This window comes from Trachurus japonicus, chromosome 15 (genome assembly GCF_045865225.1).
Source record: "Trachurus japonicus isolate A0001 chromosome 15, Traja_1.0".
NCBI classification, from domain to species: Eukaryota; Metazoa; Chordata; class Actinopteri; order Carangiformes; family Carangidae; genus Trachurus; species Trachurus japonicus.
The window spans coordinates 8,877,812-8,897,854 of record NC_140921.1 but is presented as its reverse complement, the minus strand read 5'-3'; the positions used below and the strand labels follow the sequence as shown (position 1 = coordinate 8,897,854).

The 20,043-nt window shown below is 43.0% G+C and overlaps 1 protein-coding gene across 5 annotated transcripts in view; it reads right to left on the bottom strand.

The window, feature by feature from the left end:
* The window catches only part of ehbp1 (EH domain binding protein 1), a 179,951-nt gene that overhangs the window by 56,301 nt on the left and 103,607 nt on the right, over window positions 1-20,043 (bottom strand). For 2 of the 5 annotated variants that reach the window (XM_085799425.1, XM_085799426.1), the window contains 2 exons: window positions 3,874-4,024; window positions 700-1,029 (listed from right to left, as the gene is read on the bottom strand). In XM_085799425.1, coding sequence (XP_085655551.1) covers window positions 700-1,029; window positions 3,874-4,024 — 481 coding nt within the window. The remainder of the gene's footprint in view (window positions 1-699; window positions 1,030-3,873; window positions 4,025-20,043) is intronic. The other 3 variants (XM_085799429.1, XM_085799430.1, XM_085799428.1) reach the window with 2 other exon arrangements.

Sequence of the window (20,043 nt, the reverse complement as noted above, 5' to 3'; positions counted from 1 at the left end):
TAAAAATTCATGCAAAACCGCTGATCGGGGGGCCGTCGGGGGCAGTTTTTCATCAAGCAGTCTCTGCATTTGCCTCGAAAACAACTCCATCTCATAACGTTGTGTTATTATCTCATAGCGTGGTGAATGTGCAGGTCACAACTTGTCCACCAGAGCGTTTTGGAGTTGTTGGATTGTGTATTTGATGAGTATGATGAGGGAAACCAAGAAATCCCATTAGCCTCCGTAGCGTAGCTCTGAGCAGCTCGCGGCTCTGCTCCGCCGTTCTAAAAATAGCTTGCACCGACAATTAAAGGTCACGAACCTAATGCTATGACTATAGGGACTATGGCAATGGGCCAATTTGCCAAAATGTTGAACTATCCCTTTAACTATTTTACCACTTGTCCAATATATAAAGGCTTTATGATACAAATGTCGATGTATTACAGCGTAGTAGTGGTGTCTCACTTCAAGGAAAATATTTCTATCTAAGGCGTTAGGACGTAGTTGAAAAGATATGAATGAGAAATGGGATGTTGCCTCACATACAAGTATAAGAACGAGCAAGTGAGGAATGAGTGAGTGATGAGACAGAGAGAGAGGTGGATGAAAAAGGGAGTATGTGTGGAATAATACTGTAAAACTAAGCAGGCAGTTTAGTTAGACAGAGACAAACATGCAGCACCACCACCACACAGCTTCAGCCGCGGCTTTTACCCAGAGATGTTAGCTCAGAGCCGGGGTTAGTAAGCTCCAGGGGGCCCCGGGTGCTGGAGGAGGTGGAGGTGGTTGGACGTGGAAGTGGCGCCTCCAGTGGCAGTGGGTTAGTAACCAGTGCAGACGCAGATGCAGAAGCAGATGCAGATGTGGCCGCAGCAGCAACAGTGTCAGTGTCATCATCATCACCACCATCATCATCATCATCAACACCATCACCACCACCACCAGCACCAAAGTGGAGCTTCGCCTCCTCTGCCCTCCCCTCTTCCTCATCCTCACCCCTTCCACCATGATGCTCATAATGACCTCTCACTCCGTCCAAAACATCTGTAGGGACGTAGGGAGAGGAAACATGGAAGGGAGGGAGGGATGAAGGAAAAAAGAAAAGAAGATAAAAGAATGAGACAGTCAAGGCGGAGATGTGAGGAAGGAGGGATGAAGTGAGGAGAAGTAAAAACGATGGGTGTTAGAGGAAGGAGAAGCAGAAAAAAAGTTTGGTTAGTTCGTGTTAACAGTTGACTGAATACAAGTTAATTGACATGATTCAATAATTCCTTTATTAAACATCCCGGTAACACTTAAATAAGGGAACACATATTCACCATTAACTAGGTGCTTATTAATATGCATATAAGTAGCTTACTAGCTCCTTATTAGTAATTATTAAGCACGTATTAACACCTTATTCTACACAGCCTTATTCTACCTCTATTACACCATGAATTAAGGAGTAAATTAATGCATTGTTGTTTCTGAATAATGATGTGAATAACCAGTGGGTTATTTGGGCCTTGTACAGGGGCAGTAGCACAAGAACAGTAATTCTTCCTTTATCACTCTGAATTAGTAGCATTAATGCATTAATTTACAATGAATAAGCGATAATAAGGAGTTAATATCAGGAAAAGTCTTAATTCATGGTGTAATAGAGGTAGAATAAGGCTATGTAGAATAAGGTGTTAATACATGCTTAATAATTACTAATAAGGAGCTAGTAAACTACTTATATTCATATTAATAAGCACCTAGTTAATGGTGAATATGTGTTCCCCAATCTAAAGTGTTACCCACATCCCATAAACCACCACGATTTGTCCATTTGTGCATTCATTGCAACTTGCAGAACTTAGGTGTGTCTGTGTGTGAAACAACAAAATGAACAAATCTTCCCATCAGCTCCGTGAAAAAGAAAAATATCTGACACACAAAGTGAAACTGAGACTTTGGTTTAATTTTCTGTTGCCTGTGTTTTTCTATTTCCACATAAAAGAGAGAAAGGCAAACAAAACAAAACAAAAAGAAACACACAAAAACATGAAAGCACATGTTCCATTAAGTCTCCTGAGGGGCTCAGTACAACAGTGTCTCCACATTAGGAACAACCATGTTAGGAGAAACTCAAATGGAGACCTGAGCAGCTCTAGCTGCATGGATAACCCACCATGGATTAAAACAAAACAATCAGTAAACAGCGTCTGACATCGCAGGCTCCCCTCTCTGCTATTTACGACTCGGTGTGGAGAGGGACCGAGAACAAAGAGGGAAGGAGAGAGAATCAAACTAACAGCATTTCCTGTTTTTTTATTTTATGTGTATGTGTGTGTGTGTGTTTTTTTTTCTTTTCCTAATTTGCTAGCTGCGATGCGGAGCGTGCTAGCAAGCGCCGTTCCTGCGTGGCTGGCTCAGGCCTAATTAATGGGAGGCCATGGTGATGGAGTTTGGAAAGTTTCTTTGCGGGCAGACACTTGGAGGGGGCAGCCCGAGCCCGAGCTGCATTAAAGGACCGTGAATGGTGTTGAGGGGAGAGAGGGAGAGAGAGTGTGTGTGTGTGTGTGTTGGGGGGGCTAGGATTAGCCGTTCTGCTCGGGAGGCCTTGTGTATCACAGCCCACAGCATTTCTCTTCTCTTCTCCTCCTCCTCCTCCTCCTCCCTCGTTCCCGTTCTTTCCTCCAACTCCATTTTTAATGAGATCAACAATTAGTCCAATTCAGAAAAGCTGAAAGAGCAAATAAATCAAGTGCTGCCTCGCTCCCTCTGCCTCACTGTCTCTCTTCTGTCACTTCACCAAACAACTCGCCGCTGATCTCACTTCATGTTGTTTATAGAGTTTGTCTTGTTTTACATGCGTTCGTTCGTCCTCAATCGATCATTTCTGATTAATCGTTGAGTCTTGTTGTTCTTAACTTCCTCTCCTTTCACTGTCTTGTGACTATTTTCCTCATTTTCTGTTTTATATGATGTGAAACTCAGTATTTTTAGGCCATCGTGTGCTTTATGAAGCTGTAACAGGTATTTTTCTTTTCTTTTTCTTTTTTTTTTTTAAACTGAGGTCACATGTCGATGTCGGGTCATCTCTCCATCTCTCCATCCATCTCTTCCCTGGACTCACAGTCTATCGCTCATCCTCCTCATCATCTCCACTCGTCTATCTCTCCTCGTTCACATTTACTGTCCATTTTATCGCTGCCTTCCTTCTCTTCGTCCTCACCTGTCTACGCTCTCACCTTCCATTTCACGAACACTGCATCCTAAAACTACCTGAGCAGTGCGACCGAGAGAGAGAGAGAGGAGTGTAATGTGGAGGAATCTGAAACAAATGACAAGAGAGGCCTAATAATAGCCATTATCGTAATAACCCCAATTTCAAGGAAATGGAAAGCAGTGGGAAATGCGCGCGGCAGCATTTGCTACCCCTGCAAGCCGTTATTAGAAGTGTTTGGTATTTTGGAGCATAATTTGGCCGCACAATGTGTTGTGTTGATTAACAATTACTGGGCGAACAAGACAAGGGAGAAGTCGCAGGGTAAATTGCTGCTCTGAATATGAGGGTGGTGCTTTTTTAGACCCGCGGCCGTTGTCAAATGACATTTTGTTTTTCTCTGAGGATTAGGCAGAACCCCTTTAGAGAGCATAATGGAAATGTGCGAGTCGTAGCGGAGTGTGCGTATGAAGAAAGTGAGTGTATGTCAGAAGCATGCTAGTGTGACTTTTCTTTTGTATTACGGTTAATGAGTATTAGTAAGCGTTATAGCGAGTGTATGTGCTAATTGCGAGGCCTTGTGATAAAACTCTGAAACTCTGCTGATGAAAAGCAGCGCGGCCAAAGAGGCTACATGTTCATGTTTGCAGTTGTTGACTTTTGACTCTGTGTGTGTGTGTGTGTGTACTGACCTGCAGCAGGACTGGCCTTGCTGCCCTTCCCTCTCTCAGTGCTGGTGGCGTCCAGCAGGCTCATGTCAGACATCTTGACTCCGGATCGAGCCTCAGCTATCAGCTGCCGGGCTCGCTCTCTCAGCTGTCTCCGCCGCTCTGCATCCCGCTCCTGCACAAACACACACACACAGACACACAAACGTGAACAAAAGAACAGGTAGATGCAGAGGAAAGAAATCACAAAGAAGGGAACCTCTAATGTTACATAATTCAAAATGCTTGTTTACAGTAGCAACACACATTGGCTTGTATCAAACACTATTAAAAATGAAAGGGATAGTTCAACATTTTGACAAATTGGCCCATTGCCATAATCCCTATAGTTTTAGGAGTAGGTTCGTTACCTTTAATTGTCGGTGTAAGCTATTTTTAGAACGGCGGAGCAGAGCCGCGAGCTGCTCAGAGCTACGCTACGGAGGCTAATGGCATTGCTTGGTTTCCCTCATCAAACTCATCAAATACACAATCCAACAACTCCAAAACGCTCTGGTGGACAAGTTGTGACCTGCACATTCACCACGCTATGAGATAATAATGTAACGTTACGGGACAGAGTTGTTTTAGAGGTAAATGCAGAGACTGCTTGCCGAAAAACTGCCCCAGACGGGAACGCGCATCAGTTGTTTTGCATGAATTTACCTCTAAAACAACTACTAGACAACTTCTAAAAATAGCTTGCACCGACAATTAAAGGTAACAAACCTACTGCTAAAACTATAGGGATTATGGCAATGGGCCAATTTGTCAAAATGTTGAAATATCCCTTTAATTAATGTTGCTATGAACATTTTAACAATGTGCGCTACAGGCTGAGACATTACGAACCCTAATCTCTCTCTCTCACACACACACACACACACACAAAACCTACACAAACAAACCTGCTGCAGCAAAAACAAAACAAAAAGTTTTGTTATCAAAATAGAGGTGCACACATCTAACTGCATTGTGGAGTTGGGAATGACACACACACACAAACACACACACACACACACACACCATCTCGCCACTAGACAGATACAGTATTGAGCCGTCACCATCAGAGTAATGGCAGAAATGCCATTTTCAGGGCAATCCAATCTGATCCCACTGATAGCACCGGCCACCACACACACACACGCACACACTCACAGAGCAAACGGGAAAACCTTGATGATGTCAATTGACAAACACTTAACTGATAAAGACCCCACCGAACACACACAAACACACACACACACACACACACACACACAAGCATAGTAGGGGGGAGACGGCGACGCACAAATGTCCAAGAACAGGTTTAATTCAGAGTAAAGTTTTCAAACTCTGACGCAGAAAATGAGCCGAGACACAACAGCAGAGAGAAACATAATGAATTCAAAGCTGCTCTGAAAAGCAGATGGGGGCAAAGTAATGAGGAAGCACACTGATTCACAAAGTGTTCAGGCTGTGTGGAGTTGTGTGATATTTTCTGCGGCCGGTCGTGCTCGTTGCAGTGCATCAGTCGATTCTGGATGAGACTAAGGTAAAAAAAAACAACAAAAAAAACAAAAAAAAACATATTGGATGCTGTAGTTGCTGCTGCTGCTGCATGATTTAAGCCTCTGTGACAAAAACAACAAGTTACAGACACTACAAACACAAACTTGTCTTAATGTAAATGCAAACACTTACACACTCTCTACCACAGAACTCCACCTTACATCACCACCCCCTCCCTCCCAAACACACACACACACACACACACACACACACAACCACCTACGACCCAGGGGAGAGCGAAGCTGCATTTCTCTGTCACTGTTCTCCCTCCCTGTGGTTTTCTGTTAATCAGGCTTCTCCATATTGAGGCAGGGGTTTTAGGGCTGGCCCTGCTGAAGCCGCCCATTTATCCATTAACAAAACAAGCAGCGCCCGCTAATGAGCTACATCTCTCCATTTCCATGTCAATTGTTTGCTTGTAGCCATTGTTAGGCCGGGACAATGGGGCTGTTTTGTAAATGACAGCAACCCTAATGCACTCTGTGTATGTGTGTGTGTGTGTGTGTGTGTGAGAGAGAGAGAGAGCCCATGGGGATGCCCACAGGGGGAAGGGAACACACCTTAGAGAGAAACTGGTAAAGACAGAGAGAGAGAGGGAGAGAAAGAGTGAGTGAATACTTCTTCTTCTTCCACGAAACAAAGCAGGGAATTAGGATCTAAGGTGAAAGAAGAGGGGAGGTGGTATCTATCTACACTTCACTTTTGCAAGAAAAAAAATCACAATACAAAAGTCTTTACAAGACAAAAGTGAAGAAGACACAAGGTAAAAGCACAAAACTTAATCTTTTAGCTACTTAAGTCAATGGTTGGAAACAAGACTCAAAGAGGTGACTGACTGCTCGAGTTTTGTTTTTTGTTTTTTTTCATTGAGCAAAAGTTGTGAATACGACATCGTTCTGGTACTTTTTTCTTTTTCTTTTTGCATCATTGTATGTTATGTTCAGAGTTACGCGTTGTTGCAGAGACAAGAGCTGGGACACCGGGTCGGAAGCTCTGATCTTACAAGGTTGGTTTTCGGCCAAGAGAAGTTAGGTGGAAGGCAGAGAGCCTCAATTCTCCCTGGTAAGTCATTTATTAAACCATCGCAATTACTCCAAAGCTGTTTAAGTGAAAATCTTGCATAGTTCCTCTTTAGTGCATAATCTATAGTTACAGGAAAATGTATAGTTTTTGTGTTTGTCTATAGGTATGCAGGCTGATGACCCCCTCACACAAACAGCTTCAGTGCATATTTAACATTTGTTATGCACTGCTCACACTGCAGCCTGTTACATTATCCATGAGTTAACAACACTATACTTTAAGTTTGGAAACCTAGAAATGGTCACAACAGCTTTGTGCATCCTCTCTATATACACACACGACGCCAAGCTGGGGGGAGGTAACACTTATGGAAGAAGAAGTACCTGTTAGCAAAAGCCAGTAGAGGTGAGTGGAGTTGGCACCGAGTGGAGGAAAAATACTATTTGGCATAAGAAGAAACCTTTTTTTTTTTTTTACCTTTAACAGCTTTTATACAGAACGAGGAGGAGGAGGAGGGTAAAGACAGACTGTGTAAAAACAGCGACTGAGTCAAAGGCCTGGAATAGAATCAGCATAAAATTAATTGTCTCTGTTTATACCAGGTTTATTTTCTTCCAATCTTTCAATCCTCACTTCGTCTGTCTGTTTTTTTTTTTTCTATGCAGACCTCTCGTTTGCTTTTATGAATGTATAATATGATAAACAATAATGTCATTGGCGGCCTCGCGGCTGTGCACTGGTTCTGATATCCAATCTGGCCTTTACAGATATGGATACAACTACCAGTTTAAGTGTGCCAGTGTGTGTGTGTGTGTGTGTGTGTGTGTGTGTGTGTGTGTACATACTATATATATATGCAGCCGAGGCTACAACACACTCCAAAACATCCCAGTGCATTATTGTTGTCAGCCATTTTGGGGACAGGAAATAGGAAACTGACTTTGCTTGTCCAGAGGCAAGGATTAACAACAGTATGGAAAAATGCATCTGACTAGACTCTAGCTCCTAGGTCAGTCAGCTCCAAAAGCACTGATTAGAAAATAGAGGAGAGGAGGAGAGGAGGAGGAGGAGGAGGAGAGGAGAGGAGAGGAGAGGAGAGGAGAGGAGAGGAGAGGAGAGGAGAGGAGAGGAGAGGAGAGGAGAGGAAGAGAAGATAGGAGAGGAGAGGAGGAAAGGAAGAGGAGGTGGATGAGGAAAAGGAGGAGGAGAGGAAGAGAAGAGGAGGAGAGGAGGAGGGAAAGGAGGAGGAGAGGAGAGGAGGAGGGAGAGGAGGAGAGGAAGAAGAGGAGGAAGTGGGGGAGGAAAGGGAGGAGAGGAGAGGAGGAGGAGAAGAGAGGAAGAGGGGAGGAGAGGATAAGGAGGAGAGGAGAGGGGGAGGAGGAGGAGGGAGAGGAGAGGAAAGGAGGAGGAGGAGAGGAAGAGAAGAGGAGGAGAGGAGAGGAGGAGGAAAAGGAGGAGAAGGAGAATGAGGAGGAGAGGAAGAAGAGGAGTAGGTGGAGGAGGAAAAGGAGGAGGAGAGGAAGAGGAGGAGAGAAGAGAAGAGAAGAGAAGAGAAGAGTCGTAGGTTCAACTTGAGGAGCTGAAACGACGGCATTAGGTGAAACAAATGTTTTGGTTTCCATTATCAAACAAAAACACATTTATTTATGAAGCAGGTGAACAACTAAAGCTCATAATTCACCTCACAGGTGTTTTACGCTGCGGAGCAAAAAAGTTTGACGGTGCAGAGACGACGGCACCCGCAGAGAAAACGAGCAATAATACAAACCTGCAGGATGTAAAAACTGACTTAAACACACAAGATAAAAATAAAAAAAGAAGAAGTCTCAGACGTTCAAAGCTGTAAATAATTCAGATGTGGGGGAGGGGCTATTACGTTTATTTCCACTTTATTTTGGGAGCTTTAAAAATTCAAGGTCTTTGTCGAACCCATTGAGAGCGACGACCTGTCACCCGACTGTTACCGTCACTGACATCCCAATTACAACTCATTGTCCTGCAGCAACACGATACACCACAACTTTTCTTTTCTTTCTTTTTTTTTTTTTGAAGTCACAGGGTTGGACTTGTTGTTGTGACCACAGTGGTCCCGAAACGCCACCTAGTGGACATTACGCTAAAAAAAACGACTGCGTGCGATGTTTCCTATTCGGAAAAAAGTGGTGAAAGATCAAAATCAAACCAAACAAGAAAAAATAAACACCGACAATCCATCATCAGGATGCAACTTTGAAAAAAAAAAAACCCTCCAAGAACTCACAGACGCAACCAGCCACGTCGTTACATGATCAAAGCCCGGAGGAAAAAAGAAGAAGGAAAAAAGAGGAGTGAAAGCGTGTCAGCTGGTGGTCAGTGGGCAGAATGGAGACTCAGGAGGAGAAGAGACTTTTCCTTTTTTAAATGGCGACAGCGAGAACAATTGTGCACTGTGTCTCCTATTGACTGCTGGGAACCTCCAGGGGAAGAGAGGCTAAACGGTTGAGTGCGAGGCTGGGACAGAGGGCTCCTCTGTGGGCTTGGCGTCGGGGTGAGGACCCCTCTCCGCTCTGGAAGCTCTTCTTTAAGCAGAAGGGGAGCAGGTTGTCGCCTTGGTTGCTCTTTTCTGGGCAAGGAGAAAGAGAGAGGGAGGGCACGCACCACTGGTCATGTACAGAGACCTGGCGTGGGCATCGAGTGATGCCACACACACACACTAACACACACACACACACACACACAGAGGGATGAACACACAATCACTATCTAAAAGCGTTTGCCAACCTCCCAGATAGCCAGCCAGTCTGGCAGCCAGTCATGCAGCTCCAGACATTTGTCATGACAGGCTAATTCACAGTCAAGAGGTGCTTTAGGTCTCTATCTTGTCCAGGCACACACACGCACTAAAGAGCTGCAGAACACACACACACACACACACACACACACACACACACCCAATCACATAGCTGTGTATTCACACACTCATACGCATTCTTTCAAACACCAGCATCATGATTCAGAGGTGATGCAGACAGACACACACAGGTTCTGCACCTGCTTTATGTCATTATACTCATATACTTTTGTATTGCTCCAATGTCGTTATGTTAACTGTGGTTTGTCCTTTTTTTTGTTTTTCCTTTTGTTTATTTTTTGTTGTGGACAGTTTTTTTGTTTTATTTGGTGGTTTTTTTTTGTATTGTTGAGAACATGTTTGTACGATGAGTTCATGTTTGTCTATATGAAAACGAGATGATTCATCTCAAGGGGTTTATCCAAATAAACTAGTAACAATATTCACAATATGAGGTCATACAGGAACATATCTCACTTACTATTCTGGTTTCATTTCTTCTTTTTTGTATTTGTCTTACGTTTTATTTATTTGCACCATAAAAAATTTAACTAAACCTAAACTATCTACCTATTGCCATATGTGTACTTCCTGAATATTCACCAGATAAGAGTGCTAATTTAGGAGACAAGGATCACACACTGACTTCCTGGTCTCCAAAACAAAAAGAGCCTAATCATGACTAAATGACTAAATGGCAAACAAAGCCGGAGATTCCTGTTAAAGCTCCGTGCAGCTCCATTTCCATTAAACTGCACTATACAGGTGACTACAGTCAAGAGGTGGGGACAAAGAACTGATGGGTGGAGTCTGATGATATCAATCATTTTCATTCTAAATGAGTTAAATCACAACATACAACATTTTGATGTGAACAATATTATCAATTTTGCAAGATTTCTTTAGAAAATGATCACTGTAGTTATAATTAAGTCCTACTACTGTATGTACCATCAAGTGATCAGGTTTATGGGGGGAAAAAAAACTCCACAGATGTCAATATGGATCAATTCTGTGTGTGCATTGTGATGAACTCAACAACAATATAATTGTATATAAAAAACAAAAAAAAACACACATGTATCAAATTTAGAAATGCATTATGTTCAACTCTCCTTATTGCTCAAATTTTGGTTGAGAGAGTGAGAGAGGTGGAGTGAGATGGAGAGAGAGGGAGAGAGGGAGAGTGAGGGAGCGATAGAGAAAGAGGGGGGAGCTTATCGGCCGGCTCCAGACGGAGTGCGCGGATCAATGGGCGTGCGAGGCCCACAGTGATCAATGCATTTGATAAAGAATTAAAGAAGAGCCACTGTACATGGCTATCAAAGAACCAGGACACGGCCTAATTATGATTCGACGGGTGCGTGCCCATGATAGGGGTCTGTGTGTACATGTGTGTGTGTGAGTGTGTGTGTGTGTTACATGTACATAAGAAATATAAATCTGGGAGATGTCAGTATGTGACTGTGGGCTGTATACCTGTGTGTCAGTGTGTGTGTGTGTGTGTGTGTGTGTGTGTGTGTGTGTGATGGACTGTGTGAGTTTATTGAACATGTTATGTGTCATGTTATGGTTTAATGGTAAAACACATTTTAGTCGCCATGTGTTGTGTTCATAGCAACGGGTGTTTATGTTTATGGTGTTTGCGTGTGTGAAATGACTTCCTGAAGTTGCTCTTTTGTTGTTATTATTGCTCATAGCTGTGTCTCAATTCAAATGCTTCCATGAGTAGTATACTATCTACACTATGTACTTACTTTTCTAGTGTGCAAATTTCGACAGTTAGTGTTGTCTCCAATCGAATACGTAATTTTAATTAGCAATAATAAACGCCCTTTCTCATCCTTTTTTTCCCCAGAATTGGGCATTTCCTTTTATATTTGCTGCAGAGACAGCTCTGAACTGGTTGAACACTGGGTCTTTTTTCTTCTTTGTAATTAGAATATCTGCATTATGATTACTTGAATGTTATATTAGATGCATTTATTCTAAGAGCAAAGGGAAATAAAAGTGTCCTGGTGCAGATGAAGTAATGTCATTGCTGTGTTGTGAGCTTCTGCATAATTAAAACTCATGAAAACATGCAACTCATAGCATTTATGACGTGTTTCCTCATTGTGATAACAGGTTACAGCTGCCGACGCGTCATGGACATCGACAGTTAGCGTTGTCTCCAATCGAATACTGTCGTTGTTCACTAACGATCGCAACGCTTGTTTCGTTTGTAATTTCAATTAGCAATAATAAACGCCTTACCCATACTTTTTTGTTGTTGTTGTTGCTTATATGTCAGCTGGCTTTTCTTACTGGCTGAAAACATTAGCCTACCAGTATGTTGATTAACATATATTATCTTCTGCTACGTAGCCAAGACGGCGATCATTGAGGGTGTCCATCGTTCCACACTCAACTTTTTGGCCGTTATGACGGTTACAGACAGTACACTGCATTTTCACATACTCGTCAGTGTGAAGGCACTTACATACTCAAAATAGTTAGTGTACAGTAAGTATGGAAGTATTCGAACTGAGACAGAACACATATAATCATCATGTGTGTTGTACTGCTTGACATGTATTCTCCTGTTTAGGGTTAATTGGCCTCTAATAAGTGCTACTATTTTCAGCCGTATGTACTGTACTGGTATCATCATGTACGGTATGTTGTAATGCTTGACGTGTATTCTCCTAGTTAAGGTTACTATTTTTAGCCGTAGCATTGTTTGGCCCATGCTACAGTTCGTACTGTACTGGTCCCTATGGAAATAAATGACAGTATCCTTTTGTGAGAGAGCTGCAGCAACGCATGGGTGCACCTGTTAAAACTCAAAACACTGTGCATTGTGGGAAGAATATTGTTTGCATTTGTATGAATGAATGAAGCGTAATATTGATGTGGAGATGAATGTGTGTTACAGATTCAAAGAACAAAGGGTGTGTGTGTGTGTGTGTGTGTGTGTGTTTGTGCACGTGTGAGGAATCAAGCTGATATTCTTTAGCAAACAAATGTGCGTGTCTGACCTCTGAAGTTGTATCAACAGTTTGAGCAGTGTGTGTGTGTGTGTGTGTGTGTGTAACAAAGGGCACTTGTAGACTAGGACAGGTTGAACAGGTAGAGTGGGGACTACTCAACACACACACACTTACACACACATGTACACGTACACGCACACAAATGTCAGAGGAGCTCGTCACTGACAGGCGAGTAAGATGGGAAGGTTTTGCCCTTTAAATAGACAGGATAATTACTGGTGGGGGGTGGGGGGGAAAGAGAGACAGAGAGGAAAAAAGTAGTAGAAAGAAAGAAAGACAGAGAACATGATCTGAACTCTGTGGTGGTGGGCGACAGAAAAACACAGGTAACCTGTCAATGCATGAGATCCTTTGTGTGTCTGTGCGCATGTGTGTGTGTGTGTGTGTGTGTGTGTGTATGACGGGCTTCACTCTAAAAACAGGAAATCAGCAGTTTAACAGCAACTGGACGTAAACTGATCAATGATCCTGGATGATAAACCGGCTGCTATTATTGTCTGGCGGGGTGGGGGGGGGGGGGGGCTCACCATTAACAATATCACAGAAAAGTCAATTTCCAGTAGTTCAACCCCAACCAAGTATTGAGTGCATATAGATGGACAGTTTTCAGAAGGCCAACATTTCTATATTAAAAATGCTTTAAAAAAATAAAATCCTTTGCAATATTTCAATTTTGGAGATACTGATTTTTAGGTCTTCACTGAATGTTAGTCATAATTATTACTATTAAAATAAACTGAAGAAATAAAGACATGGGATTTAACATCCCATTCAGTGTGTAATGGACATATAGGCCTATATAATGTGTTAGTTTCACTTTAATTGAACACATTCTACATCGCGGAGGCGACGTCTCTCCACTCAGGGCTTCCTTCACCTCTGAAACGGGGCAGATCTCCGTGGAAACACCTGCCTGACACAGCAACGTAGGGAACCGTGCATGTCCGCGGCCACAGCTCCACGGACATGCACGGGGGGAAAAACGGCGTCGCCGCTTTGGGTAACGTGCGTGCATGTCCCGCGTCTACATTGGAGGTCGGCTGTTATCAGTATAATCAGAGACCATGAATGAGTTCGCCTCACGTGATTGTCACTGTCAGCCTGTTAGAAAAACATTTTACTGACCCGAGCTGAGACGCTGAGACCCCCCCCCCCAAAACAAAAACTCTTCGGATCTGAACGATTCACACAAGTCACCTAATTGGTCATGAAAAAAGCGAGTTTCGCTTTTCGGCGCGCTGTTTGCATCCCTGTGTGATGTTCAGGGACAGTCAGGACAGTCTGAGGACTGACAGCTCTGAGGTTGAAGTTTATATTAATGCACCATGACACTGTGGCAGGTCTCTGTACTAGGGATGTGAATCTTTGGGTGGCTCACGATTCGATTCGATTCCGACTTTTAGGGTCACGATTCGATTCAAAATCGATTTTCGATTCAACCGATTCTTGATTTTCTTTTTGCGATTTTTAGTTTGCTTTATTAACACCAGACCATGTGAAAACGTTGAATGATGATGATGTCTACAGACTATTATATCAGAAGCCATATTTCCCCCCAAAAAATGCACATCACATGTTTCAGATTTATTCAGCAGCAATATATTTGAACCATTTTAAAGTAAACTGCTACATGAAGCTGATTTTATAGGCTACTCTCTTTTCAAAAGCCTGGACTGAAGGATGTGAATATTTGGGTGTCTCTTCGATTCAAAATCAGTTCTCATGCACATGCACGTGGACATGTAGCCTATCACCTGTAACAAAGGCTGCTAAAAAAAAAAAAAAAAAGACGGCACTCTGCTCTCACGCCAGCTCACCTGCAGCCTGTCTGCAGCGCCACAGAGGAGCTGTCAGAGCTGCTGCTGCTGCTGCTGGTCCTCTCTCTTCAGCCTGCTGTTTGGCTGCACTTTGTATGAGTTTAAAAAAGTGAAGATCTAACGTCACCTGAGCACCGATCAGCTGATCCACAGCGCAGCAATCCAGGGCGCAGCAAGTTGTCTCTATAGTGTAGGAACACGAGTTGTAAAAAAAAACATAATGCAGGGTTTTCTGTAAGACGGCGCACCGCCCCCCGCCCAAGATGAATGAAGAGGCTATTAAAAAAAAAAAAAAGTCCGCTAGTCTCCTTGAAGCGGCCTTTATGTGTCGCACACACTGGGGTGAGCAGCAGAGCGGCCGCACCGTGACCACGGTCCGCTCCAACTGCCTGGTGTCCCCATTGCGCACCACGCGTCTTTTCAGTCACGTGTCCAAGTTCTCCTTTACTGTTTCTTTTCGAGACAACACTCATTATCTCTCGCTCTCTCTCTCTTTTACCGGCGGTGTCAGCTGATGTGCCCATCTGCAGCAACCCAAACAAATGCACATGTTACTGTTGACTGGCTCTATTCCAGCCACATGATTGGTTCGGCGCGGTGGAAATCTCATTATCATTGGTTATTTGTATTGTCTGCCAAAACATGGATGAATGAAACCTATCGACCACGTCTCATATTTCTATCGAGGAAAAGTTATTACATAGTTATTCCTGCCATCCAGACATAAACACTTACTGATACTGAGCCAAAGTGTGTTTTGTGTGCTTCTACATATTTTGTTTGTTTACATTGCAAAGTTCATATGAGCATAAATAAATAATTGATTTGATTGGATAAACAGTTGATTAAAATAGGCAAAAGATTAGGTAAATTCATTTGATTTAATTCATGATTAGTTAAAAAGGATTTTTGTAACCTTTTGTTACTGTCGCTTTAAGAACACAGAGGTAGTTGAGGCTTGGTTAGGACTGAGCCACACAGTTACACTTACACTTACCGTAGTGCTTCTCTGATGAGAAAACTTTGATTTTGGATTTTACTCCTAGATACTTTGGAAAACAAGGAATAAATACATTCTGTCTAATCTTTTTACACAGGAGTCCTGTGGACGCTTTTTTCCATTCAGTGAAGGTGCACGAGTCAAGTTAACCTGGTCGAAAGCTTCAACTCTCACACTTAACTGTATAAGATAAAACACTTCTACATTTTACTTTCAGTCTCCATCACAACCTGTGTGTCTCCTTTTCAACATCCATCCAAGAACATGACAATGCAGTAATTTCCTGAAACAAACTTTCTAATTACCCTGTTGTCCAATTTTTCAGTAAAATTCACAAATGCATCACAGGAGCATAAAGTTTCTGACTCCCTGTGTGAAGTTTCTCGGGCTATTAGGGCAAAACGCTCAGCAGTAAAAAAAAAAAAAAAAAAAAAAATCAGTCACACGTGACGTGACTGTCGCACATTCACAAAAGCACAATCCACATAAAGACGGGCGAAATATCATGGATTATTAGATACGTGTGAACACATTCACACATCAAATGGACGCTCAAGTCTATCACACAAAAGCACACGCATGGAGAGAGAGTAATTAAACTTTCCATTCAAGCTAAAACAGATTCTTTAGGCACTTAGTGAAGTAGTGGGATTAGTGTATTTACATATGGAATAAACATTAAATATTCTCTCGTCGGAGGACTTCAGCCTTCATATTTTATTCATGCAAAGTGGCTCTAAGACAGAGAGAGAGAGAGAGAGAGAGAGAGGGAGAGAGAGGGAAGGAAAGGCTGGGCAGGGTGGACATGAAAAACATCTGACACTTCCACTTGGTCAAACGTGAACACAAGGCATGTGATAACTTGACGAAGAGGAGAGAAAGAAAGAGAGGTACATGTGTTCAGACAAGGTATGTGTGTGTATGTGTGTGTGTGTTACAGCTTTCCTCTGTGATGGCTTGATCAGCTCTTGTGATGCAATTGAGAGAGCTGTCTTTCTCCTGCTCGTAACACACACACACACACACTCACATACACACACATGCGCGCACACTCAATTTAGAGACTGCCTTTGATCTCCACTCCAGCCAATTCAGCCACGACACATACCCACACACTCCAAGACAAGCGCGCACACACACCAAAGAAACTCCCCACCAAACTATTTAGTTTCATTAGGGGCACATTCTTCAAAAAGAAAAGAGAGAGCAAGAGAAAAGGAGGAGGATGGGGGGGGGCAGGGGGAGGAGGAGGAGGAGAGGGGGGGTCGCTGAAGGAAGAGGAAGAAGAGAGAAAAAGGGAGAGCTGGAAGAAGAAAGGGGACAGCAGCCACATTAAAATGAGACCTGGAGAAAAACTATTACTGCCGAGAGAAAGTTGAAAAGGAGAGAGGACAGGAGGAGGAGCGGAGTAAAAAGGACTAAAAGGACGGAGCACAAGGCCGTATTTGCATTTCCAAAATAGGGCATTTCTTTTTATATTTGCTGCAGAGACAGCTCTGAACTGGCTGAACACTGGCTCTGCAGTATGACTACTTGAATATGTTATATTAGATGCATTTATTCTAGGAGTTAAAGGGGAATAAAAAGTGTTCTGGTGCAGATGAAGTGATGTCATTGCAGCGTTGTGAGCTTCTGAATGATTAAAACTCATGCAAACATGCCACTCTGAGCATGTATGACGTGTCTCCTCGTTGTGATTGGGTTACAGCTGCCGACGTGTCATGGAAACAGCACCTTTTCAGAGAAGTTCAGAGAGTTTGCCTCTCCACATGTCAAGTGTTTGGCTGTCAGGGCCCAACAGCCTGGTGGTGACAAGGAGTCTGTTATAACACCAGCCTCTGACGAGCAAACAGAGTTTTTATTATTATCACTTGGATGAGACACAGTGTGATCTGGAAATACGTAAAAGAAAGAAAGAAAGAGAGAAAAAGAGACAAAAGGAAAAAGAAAGGGAACCCGGGGAGAAAATGAGGACATGAATGCGGTTTAAGTCGGGATCAGAGGACAGACAGCAGATGGGAGTGGATGACAACACCCACAGGTCACAACAGCAGAGACACAGGAGACCCCTCCACTCCTGAGGGGAGGAGGAGGAGAGGGAGCGATGGAGGAGAAGAGGAGGGAGGAGGGAGGAGGAGGAGGAGGAGGAGGAGGTCGGGGTGCTGGTCGGCAAAAATCAAACAGGACCCAATTATAGGAATCACAACGAGTCAGTGAGCAGGGGAACTCTCTTACCTGGAAAACACCAAGGCATGTGCGTGCACTCTCCAATGCATACCACACACACACACACACACACACACACACACACACACACACACTGAGTCACACATACACACACACACACACACACACACTGAGTTACACACACAAACACAAATGTTCAAAAGAATGTAAAAAGTGCACAGGTGCAACATAACTTGCACGCACACATTTCTTGCGGTACAGTTTTTTGCAAAAGAAATACCGTACACACACAAATACACACACATGCAGATACACACACATGTGGGAGTTTGTGTGTGTCTGTCCACATGCACACACACACACATACACACACACAAACACACAAAAGAGACACTTCTCCCAAACCTAGTGTGGATCCTGATAATTAGCCTGGCCAGGCCGGTGTGAAATTACTGTTCTCATCTGCTAATGGATGAAAAGACCTGAAGCGAATAGACACAGAAACACACACACACAGAAACACACACACAGACACACACACACTGGCTTCTCTATTAAAATAACACCAGTGGGAAAAAAGACTGGGAAGAGAGAGAAAGACTGAAAACAAAAAATTTGGGATGTCTGCAATGAGGATAAAGTAAAAGTCCCGGCCGTGGATATTTTAGGAACGCTCATTAATTACCCATCTGGCTGCTGTGTGGGTAGGGGGCGGTGGCATTACAACATTACAAGACATCAGCACGGAGACCACTGATATGTTTTGAAGGCCACCTATGAGGAGGAGGAGGAGGAGGAGGAGGAGGAGGAGGAGGAGGAGGAGGAGGGTTCAAAACAATTAGTAGCACTGCTCATCCATCAGAGATCACAGAGAGTTGGACAGACAAGAGGGAAGAGGAGGAAAAAGAAGAGATGCAGCGAGATGAGAGAAAAAACAGGGAGAAGAAGGAGAATAAACTGTAAAAAACAAAGAAGAAAACTGGTGCAAAAATGAAAAAAAAGACAGATGGACATAAAAAGGCAGATGGAGTGAGAGAGAGAGAGAAAGAGACTGAGAAGAGAAGACAGGGATGGAGAGAAAGAGAGGAGAGTGAACCTGTGACCTTAGATGAAAGAACCAGTCACTGTGGGCTACAATTAGGGATGGCAGGAGGGAGAGCATAGGTCAAGAGAACAGGGCTAAAGACAGACACACACACACACACACACACACACACACACACACACACACACACACACACTGAACGAGTACCCAACATATTGTTCGGCTACATTCACATTCACTCAGTCAAATGCTTTTGATTTGGTGCGTTTACTGTCAGCAGTTAGCGTTGGAATTCAGAAAGAGAGACTTTCTACATCTACAGTGTTACAACAAATCTAAAACTAAAAAACACAGATGTGACTTTACTCCTGTAAAAAAAGAAAAAAGAAGAAAGGTATAATGCTCTCTGTATTTGTTTTTTTACATTTTGATCTTATTGTTTTTTATTTTTAAGATTGAACACATCCAGAGATGCTGAGTGTACGTTTAGGTAAAAGCTGTGAAGGAGCGAGTGCAGGTGCATTAACGACAGAGGAGGAGTCACATGTGACATAAAGAACTTCTTATGCAGCTGAAATGTCATTTAGATTTAATTATTTCTAATTTTATATATTCTATTCTATTTTATTTCTAATGATCCAGGCTGCAATGGGACATGATCTCTGAATTTTATTTACAGCATATAAAAACTATAAAGAGACTTTGTTATCAAAAACATCCGCTGGAAAGTTTCTTCTTATTTATAGCCTAATCTCATCTTCAGGAGGTGTTACACTGAAAAGTTATCAATTAGTTTAGATTGATGATGGGCAGAGAAGATCATACAGGTCCCAGAGAGACTCACTCACCCCCAAATTAAAAAAGGTCCCTCTTTCTGTATGTGGATATTTGATTAGTGCAACAAATAACTATTATTTTGATTGTCAATCAATCTTTAAATATTCCTCTGACTGATCTATGACATCATCACTACAGAAAATTACACTGTCACATTAAAATCTCGACTTGTGCAGCTTTGGATAAAACATGATGTCATTTTGATCAACAAATATCAGACCAGTTTGATTTGTTACTTTATTTAAATCCCCACAACAGCAAACGTACCGTACCCCCCCTTCCTCCTCCTCCTCTTGTCCCTCGGCCCCCCCACCCCAACCCACATTAGCCACTTCCCTGGAAGAATGAAGCCTGCTTTAATTGAATTAAATTATACCTTATGCATGCTAAACCGCAAAGCACCTACTTAGATGGATGGAGAGTTAAATGGGAAAAGGCTTGGGCCTCTCCAGCTGATAACGCGGACACACACACATAGACACACACACACACACACACACACACACACACACACACAAACACACACACTCAACGCTAATCAAAACAAGACATCAAGTAATCTAATCTGAATCACTAACAATTATCAGCACATTGGCCTCGAGGCCAGTCGTATTCCTTTGATCAATGTTTTCTATTAAAAAAAGTGTAAACAATTCAATATCTCCCTCTCTCTCCCTCTCGCCCCTCCTCCTCCTTCCCCTCCTTCGCTTATGCATGGGAGCAGTGTGTGTGTGTGTGTGTGTGTGTGTGTGTGAAGGGGTTATTAACCAATTGTCCTTGGAAATGAGTAAGAAAATCAGGAGGAGAGGGAGCGAGAAGGAGTGGAGGGGCGG